This window comes from Manduca sexta, unplaced genomic scaffold, assembly GCF_014839805.1.
Source record: "Manduca sexta isolate Smith_Timp_Sample1 unplaced genomic scaffold, JHU_Msex_v1.0 HiC_scaffold_1091, whole genome shotgun sequence".
Classification (NCBI taxonomy): Eukaryota; Metazoa; Arthropoda; class Insecta; order Lepidoptera; family Sphingidae; genus Manduca; species Manduca sexta.
The window spans coordinates 399-10,481 of record NW_023591922.1 but is presented as its reverse complement, the minus strand read 5'-3'; the positions used below and the strand labels follow the sequence as shown (position 1 = coordinate 10,481).

General features: G+C 38.9%; 1 protein-coding gene across 1 annotated transcript; it reads left to right on the top strand.

The window, feature by feature from the left end:
* The first annotated feature begins 262 nt into the window (after positions 1-262).
* Positions 263-5,910, top strand: LOC119191140 (E3 ubiquitin-protein ligase Bre1-like). Its single transcript, XM_037445028.1, has 6 exons — positions 263-508; positions 775-966; positions 1,160-1,352; positions 1,847-1,941; positions 2,279-2,410; positions 2,547-5,910. Exons 2-6 carry the CDS (start codon positions 799-801, stop codon positions 2,697-2,699), a joined length of 741 nt encoding a protein of 246 aa, XP_037300925.1. The 5' UTR covers positions 263-508; positions 775-798; the 3' UTR covers positions 2,700-5,910.
* Positions 5,911-10,083: the final 4,173 nt, after the last annotated feature.

Below are 10,083 nucleotides of genomic sequence, written 5' to 3'. Positions count from 1 at the left end.
GTAGGTCTCTCATACATGAGAGTCCACCTGGGAAGGTATCACCGCAATGTTTATTTCTGTCGCCAAGCAGCAGTTGTAGTCACTGTTATGTTCCGGTTTGAGAAAAACATTGTAGCCACTACTACTGGACATAATAAGACCTAACATCTCGTGTCACAGAATGACGAGCGCAGTGTAATACCAAACAATACTTTGTAACTCAAGGTGTTGGATGGTGTTTCTACTGTTTATGGGCGGTCGTATTACCATCAGGTGACCGGCAAGCTTGTCTCGTCATACAAAGCAATAAAAAATATATTGTCTCAGTATAAGTTACCATGAACCGAATAACTTTGCGTCCGTGTGTATACAGGAAAGCAAGCGCGAGCGGCGGCTGGCGGACGAGGACGCGCTGCGCAAGATCAAGCAGCTCGAGGAGCAGAAATACGAGCTGCAGAAACAGCTCTCCTGCGCCAGGCCCAATGCGGACCCGCTGCACGGATTCTCCAGGCCATTCGCTGGCTCGCCGGTTAGATCGCATTCATTTGTATTACACGTTATTAGGATAGACAGACATATGATCGAGTGACGTTTAAAGATAATATGTAATGGAATATCATATATGCTCTTAATTACTACCTACTATTTTTAGGACTTGTGTGCTAGTTAGAAAAACATACTGGCTAGTATAGTCCCTGGACATATTAGATTTGATCTAGTTCTAGTGAATACCACTACGCAATAAATTGGCATATAATTTATTATTTAGATTGCAATACAAAACTTTATTTTCAGGAAGAAGAAGCGCTGCTGAACGAGATGGAGGTCACGGGCCAGGCCTTCGAGGACATGCAGGAGCAGAACTCGCGGCTGATACAACAGCTGCGCGAGAAAGACGACGCTAACTTCAAGCTTATGTCGGAGCGGATTAAGGCGAACTCGCTTCACAAACTGTTGCGCGAGGAGAAACAGCTGCTTCAGGAACAGGTCAGGATCATGAGCCTTCCAATGCTAAATAAACATTCATACCCCAACTATGGGGCATGGATTATTGAATTTTTTCGTCCATATTTATTTCAATATTCATCAAAATTTCTTTTTTAGCCATATGTACTTTTAGCCTATCTTTTACTACTACAATTGTAACGTCACAACTAGTAAATAATATTGTTATGTGCAGGTAGTGACACGCGACCAGCAGATTGAGTCGATGGGCGCGGTGGCGCGCCGGCTCGAGGAGAAAGAGCGACTGCTGCAGGCCACGCTCTCCGCCGTCGAGAAGGAGCTGCTCCTGCGCCAACAGGCCATGGAGATGCACAAGCGCAAGGCCATCGAGTCCGCACAGTCCGCCGCTGATCTCAAGCTGCATCTCGGTAATTATGGCAAATTAGTTTAGTTTCGTCACATGTCTCACAAGAAGAGTGCCAATACCATGAACTGGCGGATCGCGCTGTAATATCAAGGGCCATGACCGAGACTTAAAAAAGATACAGGATATCGAGATTAAAGACAGACAGAGAAGATCAACATTGTTACTTGACTATGCTTTTGTTTATGTAGCAGTTGCATGTGAGATCGAAATTAAAGACTGCAGCGCAGACGAGGATTCGATTTCTCGCCCCTCTCTCTGTCTCGCTCACGCCGAGGTTAATATGGTCTGTAATTTCGTTGATTGGTGTCACACAAATAGTAGTTAGCTAAAGATTAAAAATTATATCAAGTGTCTATTGCTACAAATTCATGTGACCTCATCCTGGTAGGCACAATTTCTTTAGCTATTCCATTCAATATTTACATCTCGTATATTTTTTTCTTTAAAATACTCAAGGTAAGAATTCTAGCTATATATTAAATAATTTGTTTACAGAAAAATACCACGCGCAAATGAAGGAAGCACAACAAGTGGTCGCGGAGAAGACCAGCGCGCTCGAGGCAGAGGCGTACAAAACTAAACGGCTTCACGTGAGTTAAATACTTCATCCATTATTTACATTTGAGTTTTTGTATAAAACCACGCCTTCCGTGCCCCCAACCCCGCAATTTGACTATTCCTTAGACCACAGGGTCTAAGGAATAGTCAAATGTTGGAGCTAGGAATTACTGTGGAGGAGTTGAATGCCCAAGTACCTATTATGTCTCTGTAGAAGCGCATTCACAAATATTTTTGTGCAACAAGTGTTAAAGGTGAGTTGAGATTGTTTAACTCTGGTGATTTCTTAGCTTGATAATGTGTTTGTGTAAAATACCCCAGTATAGGCTTTATTTTTATTATAAACATATGTATGACGAAAATTGACAGGAGGAATTGGCTATATTGCGGCGTAAGGCAGAGAGGATGAAGAAAATGGAGCAAGCCGGCAGCAGTATGGACGAAGTGTTGCTCGAGGAGATCAGGGAATACAAGGAGACGCTCACATGCCCGTCTTGCAAGGTACATCTAACTTCATTAATACCAGTCTATTTGGTGTGTTTTCATTGGGGTAGTATTGTAATGTATTTAAAACTGAATAAGTTTAATTAAAATGAGGCAAAATGTGTAATATTTTAACGTTCTGTATGTGATGCAGGTAAAACGCAAGGATGCGGTGCTGACGAAGTGTTTCCACGTGTTCTGCTGGGACTGCCTGCGCACGCGCTACGAGACGCGCCAGCGCAAGTGTCCCAAGTGTAACGCGGCCTTCGGCGCCAACGACTACCACCGCCTGTACCTCTCTACCTAGGCACCCCCACCGCATCGTGGGGACCCGGACCGCGCCTACTGGGTCCCACCTTTAGATTGTAAAGTTACGCCGCACTTGGGTGCAGGTACATGGATAGAAAGAGGTTCTAAAAACCACGTGACAAATGGTACGCTCGCCCTGTGTTTTATCGATATCGATAGCGCGGGGCTGGATCTCGCGGTAGTGACGTGTCGTCGCACCCTCATACTGAGTTAGGCTTAAGATTTTACCCCTGCGATAGATCGGGCCACACGATACCGTGCTGTATACTGCAGGATCTCAAGATCTTAAGCACGCTTCACACCTATCTATTTTTGTCTCACCAATTATTATATTGTTATAAATATGGTACGATGATCCTTGGTCAGGCCACGCGTGTGGTTGTGACTCCGGTTTATTTTGCTACGACATATCACAATATATAGAAGTTATTGTATTAGTTATTGGTCCGTTACACCATGCAAGAGTCTAATTATATAGAGTACGGCTGGTTATAGAAAATCGCATCGATAAAAAGCCGACTTGTCAAATGTTTGTTTATTGTATATCGACTATGCGTTGAAGTATTGTTGGATCCACTGTGCAGTGTCAGTGAATTGGTATCAATATTCCACATAACCTATGACGTTTGCTTTAAAAAAGAATATTTGTCTGATACATAACTTTATATGATAATACAATTCAGATTTTATTGAATATATAACGAATTTAATGTAAATGCTGCGCTAGTGAATTTGAAGTGCGTGTAAAATGATTGTTGGTTGTCCGTAGCGAAACACGAATGTACAAACAAGATTGTTCGTGCGATGAGGCACGATGTTGTTGCAATGGTTTATTCAGAATCATTCGCAAATACTTTTCTCATTCCTAATTAGCTTAAAGTAATGACAGCAAATCATCCTTTGTCTAAATATGTAAGGTAAAGTTAAATGCATTTCGTAGACTTGTATATTGGTTCAGTTTTATATTGATGTTGTATAATAATTATATCATGAAATCGAACAAGTCGATGTCAATCTGTATTTTAGTTTAAGATTTATTTTGTATAGGAAATGAAACGAACTCGTCAGAGTGAATTAAATGAAGTTTTTCTGTCACGCAAATTTTGATAAACTTTGTAATCAGTATCTAACCTTGGTGTAGTGGGTGTAATAGTTTTGAATTCAGATTTTATAGCACTATTTATAAAAGTAAGCAGTAGGTTCGTTGTAGGTAGTTAAGAGAAATGGAGATTTTAGTAAATTATGACGTTGCGCAGGAGTGCATGCCCGTACATATTATACTGGTTATATTACATTTAATAGTAATACATATTATCTTACTAATATTATAAATGCATAAGATTGTGAAAATCTTTGGATGTTTCTATGTTTGTTGGAAGTAAACGCAGGATCAACTGAACGGATTTGTATGATATTTGGCACACGGGTAGACTATGTCTTGGATTAACACATAACTATTTCATCCCTGTAATTTGCTCCTATTTGTTCAACTAGATGGCGCTTTGCGTTCTAAAGTGTTTTGGGCACTTTTCTAGTGGAGAAGGCTCTCACGCGGACGAAGCCGCGAGCAACCCCTAGTTATCCATAAAATAAGTATATATTTCATCATATCTCACTCCTTTAATACTTCCATATTTCCACGGGGAGGGCATAAAGATCCTAGACAAATACCTATATTTACAAATCTTGTCTGTTTGTATATTACTATATTTTAGTGTTCTCATACAAGTAGCGTCGAATCGTGGCCTTAGGTTTGTCTTGCTATGTTAATGTATATGAATGAGTAAATGAACTCAAGTCAAACTTATTCGGAATTTGCGCGACAAAAAAGCATTGTAGGTGACATTAAATATCATTGTATTCGTTCAGTAGTAACCACGCAGCCCACTGACTGATGTACTATTTATATATTTTAGGTTAATTTTTTTCACTGGGCTTACAACTTGTTGGCATGAATGAAAGAGTATACGTAAGTGAATGCTCCGGGAAGCGTATAGCAGAACTGTAGTTTGATAGCAATAAAATAATGCCTATATCAGTAACTGTTATGCCGCTGTAATTGTTGCTAGATTTGAAGATTTATTGTATTTATCATATTAACAATCTATCTTTCATTTAGTTGGTGTGATCACATCGGTTAGGTGAAATGTGTCTGCTGTAAAATATCGGGGATCAATTTATTTGACAGTATTGAGTTATTTATAAAGTGAATGAAAATATTTCTACTAGGAGCTTTGTTAAGTTTTCATGTTATCGATAAGGTACCTTTCGTTGTTAGGCGTAGGGATTATCAACTTGACTATGTAACTACTAGTTGGACGTGAAAGTTCTTCGAATTTCAACCTAATGTGTATAGAAACTGAATTAAAATAAAATTCAATTGGTAATAATAGCTGTTGTAAAATATTTTTGTCCCTCGCATCGTATGTTCCTTAGGTATTTGGGGCATCTTTACGTGATATCAAATGTTTAAATGCCGATATGTGCAATAACAAATTCTGATATTATAATATTCGGAGAACTCCTATACAATTTGGTAATAAAGTCAAACTATGTAAAATATAAATTTTGAAACGTATAAATCTAAAATGTAATATTTTAATGAAGTATGTCAAATAAATGTCTCAAATTAAAACTGATTCTCATTGAAATTTTAAGAGCGGGTGTTATTATTAAAGTTACGATATTTCGCTTACGTACGATTGAAACGATTTCGATCGTTCTCTGATCGATCGCCAAAATGGACCAATCAGAATAGAGTTTGTCCGACATGCTGGCAGATGACATGATTTTAATTGGTTTATTCTCGGGATCAATCCAAAAACAGCGGATTGAGATGTTTATCGATTTTGGAGTTTAAAAATGAAACAAATGTTTTCCATGATTTTCATTATATTTTTCTATGTACATACTCCCTATGTATTTACATAACGTGATTTTACAATTGAAAGATACCAAGTACATGCTTAATGGTTATAATAAATTCACTGACGTGGGATGTGAGATGTTAAAACATTTCGGTTTCCAGTATAACGTTACAAAACTAACGGTTAGCACCTGAAGCAAGCGATGCGTATGGACGAAGCAATCTGGTTTGTACTATTTACATTTAAACTTTACAATATCGATGCTCTAGCCACGTCACCTCATTGTTCTGTAGCGCCAACGTATTCTAACCAACACTTACAATAAACGTAAATATAATTTCAGTCTCATTCTTTAAATATTCCTTTTCACTTGCAATTTCATGAACGTAAACATACAGGCGGAAATTTAATATATCTATACTCATTCTGTTTAGATTTGATTGTCATTTAAATACAGAAAATAGTTATTTCAACACACGGAATAGAAAACTGATGTACTAAAAAATACATTCGAACGAACTGTACAGGTTAATCATAATCAAATTTGATCAAACATTTGTATATTGGAATAATACTCCGAATTGACTAGATCACAAAAATAAATATCCCTGATTGCGTGCCTTACAATGTGTTAATGAAAGCGTGTCATGGTTAATAGATGACAGACCTCTGTGATCCCCAGGTCAGCGTCATGGTAATTACAATAGCTAGCACTAATGGCACTTAAAATACTTCAACATGCCGCGATGACACCCTTAAGACAGTTCACGTCGTAATAATTGCGTTAAAATTAAATATAGGATGCTTTCTTTATCAATATTTGGCAACACAGTGCGTCATCGTAGTACTTCTCCACGTGAACTGTCAAAAGCGTACGTACCCTCGGCCCTACCCTAGCAAGTCAAAGGAACATAACGACATTTTCATATCATCGATAAATTCTTACTCGACGGGCTCGTGACAACACTACAATATCATGAAAAAGAGTTTCATGTTCGTAAAGTATTTAATGTAATAAACATTATCGATAGAGAACTCGATAAAATGGAGACATTCTGGATCCAGCGCCGAAAACTCACGCACACATAAATATGCTGAAATTTATAGTTGAAAACATGTTTAAATGCATTTAGGAATGATGAATATTTTCTAAAAGTAATGAAGGAAGTTATATAAAAATAATATGTAAGATTAGACAGGATTCAAATGGTATATAAGTAACATTTGAAAGTTTAATTATGCGCGAGATCCATCGAATTCAATTACTCATACTTATTACCGACAAAACATTTCCAACCACGTGACATTACCTACGAACAACGTGACACATTCATCTAACATTTTCTACCTACGAAACGGCTCGTCCACACAATTCCATATCAACAAACATTTCTTACTATAACGAAGTGCTACTAGAATTCGGATCGGACGAGTGACAATACGACGGATTCACACTTATTAGTTTGCGTATTTAACAACTATCCCATGAACTGCACAAATGGAAAATCCTAACGGGCGTTTTGCACTGATGAATGTCACTTTTGTCACATATTTTGGCTTCCATCGACTGCGTGGGGACGGGAGTCGATGGCACTTCAGCTGCTGTGTAATGATGGGTGGAACTCGAACCGGCGTTGAGTCTCATGTCGAGGTGCAGCGAGCGGACACTACGCGGCCGACTGCACGGGACTGCGAGCCGCGCCCACACACTCCTGGAATTAAATAAAAACTTTATATTGATAAGAAAAGGATAGACTACAATTTTGAAATTGGAGAAAAGTTAAAAAGGAATTAACAAAAGTTAAACTACTTAATGGAATGTGTAGGTACCTGCTCGATAAATTCTATGTTGTCCTGTTCATCGCACTGTGGCGGCCGCTTTTTGAGCGTCTGAAAAGATTTCGCCGGTGTGATTATGAGACTGAAAGGGAAACAACACCTCATGAATTTATTAAACAATCAGCAAAAAAAATATTTAAATTATAAATGACGCTGCAATGTACCTGGCCTAAATAATATACAGCTGTTCATAATTCTAGCGATACGTATATATTGTGATTTAAAAAAATGATATGTACAAACAATTATGTATTTACAACGTGCTCCAACGTCGCGAGTCAACGCAAAAGCTTTCGTTGTGAAGTCATTATGTTCTCTCTATGTGTATTGAAATAAAAAAGGTAATTGCATTTTACTATTATGATTCGGTGCATTTTCAACGGGTAGATAGTTTAAAAAGTGACAACAAGGGAAAATAGATCTAATAGTTTTGTAAAAGACAAAAATAATCCAAGTGTAAGTTATTTTTGTGCTGTTAAGATACTAAAATAAATGTAGACCAATCTGTTAATTTTTTAAGAAAAAAACAATTCACGAATAAAATAAACACAATTCAATGTGGCTACCATTTAACATTACATCCTGAAATCAACAAAACTCCTGATCAGTGTTTCGGGATCGATCACGAGAATAAGCCAATCAGAACAAGTCTTACCTAAGCATGACAAAAGAACTGTATTCCGATTGGTCAATTTTCGCTATCGATTCAAAGATTTTTAAAATTAGCCGAAAATACGGTGTATTGTAACAATCGACATTTTACTGAGAGAACATGAGGACCGGTGCATCTAAAAAGCGTAATGTAAAGCTTTCCAATGCATATTGACCTTGTCGTTTTATTCTTGACTCGAGATCGCCAAGCAGGGCCTGAATGGTGTAAATACCTGTTTCATACGAGTATCTGACGAGTTAAACTGAACTAACTAAGCTATTGATGATGTGTCACTCGGTTACTCTCATGCATTGACAATAGATTTTTATTTCATTTGGTACAAGGTTTTATCAATATTTTAAGGGTTCAAATAATTTTATATCTTTGTTAATGTTCATTTTTATGGGTGTATCCAGTTGGGGTATATGACAAGAGGGATCCCTTCCAGGTATGGAGTGTAGAGGCAAGAAGCACCATCTTATATGGGAACAAGTTGAATAAGTGTCCAATTCAAGAACCCACAACAATAAGGTACCGTAGCAAGAGGGTATGACATGAATTTGGCAGTTGTAAATGGAGTGAAGTGACCTTAGTTATTTTTTATATTTAGTGACATGTAGTTAATATACAGAGGTTAAAATAACTGCAGTATATAATACCACAACTATGAGAATGCGAAAGCCTTTTTTTGTTTTATCCATTATTAATTGTAATAACTTGTGGCCTACATTTAAAAATGACCCACTTGCTACGGGTGGCGGCACTATAATTTGTCGCTATTCGAGTTTCATACACAAGTTCTTGCCTCTATTCTCTTATTTCTGGATTTTGTGTGAATCATATTGACTCAAACACTTTTTTGACAGTAAATTCCTTTAAATTTTTTTGACAGTAAATTTCCTTTCTACTAGAACTAACTAATGCTAGACAATATAAAGTATATACTCACTTCGACACTCTGCCTGTAGTGGTCCATCAAGTTCTTACTCGCGTCGAGTTCGGCGAGTTTTTTCAACACCACGTCTGCGGCGTTCTTTTCCGTGCTGTCTATCCTGTCTCTGCAATTAGCACAAACGTATGGGACACGCTACTAACTACTGCGCAGTGGCGGCTTCGGATGAGAGAACGGTCCCACTGGGATTAGGGTTGGTGTAGTTACTGTGTTTCGCTGTCTCGGAAGTATTGTGTAACGTAATGTTTAGTATAGACGCACAGGTGTCGTCATGAACGCAGGAAAGAAGTCGATGTGTCTATTTCCTATAAGGTAAATTAAATACCAACATCAATTAAAAAATATATCTATCTTTGACCGAATATGCTAATTTCGCCGAAAATCATAGATGTATAAAAAGTGCGAATAAATTTGTATTTTTTTATTACTTTCTTAGCTGTCTAATTGCCGATTAGTTATGAATGTGCGTTTCATACAATTTAATCTTAAATCACAAAAGCTGTACTTCTTATAAAGAAGAACCGCCACTGCTACTAGGCTACCAAAGGTCACAACAGACGTTAACTACAGCCACAGGTCGATAGCATAACTCATAATAGCGGGTACAACACTACTCATCGACATGTCGACTCTACATATCCACAGTAGCTCCTTACAGCCACGATATATACATATATAGGGTGTAAACACCAACACGTGACATCAGCAGGTCTACGCAAGAGCTGAAGCGTCAATATCCTGTTAGCTTACACGATTCCGTTCAACAGCGATGTCGATACCCATGTACCTGCGGAGCGCAAACAATCGTCTTACAATTGTATGTGTGTATGTGTGTGTGCGTGTGTGTGTGTGTGCGGGTGCGCACCTGAGCGCGTGCGCGAGGCGCGCGGCGTCGGGGTCGTCGTGGCGCTGCGCGGCGGCGGCGGCGGCGAGGCGCAGCGCCAGCAGCAGCTCGCTGAGGCGCGCGTCGAGCGCCAGCGCGCTGCAGCAGCCAGCCGCGCTCACGTCCTCCGCCTCCGAGCGCTGCCGCAGCGCGATGGCGGCCGACAGGTTGCGCAGCGACTCGCGCTCC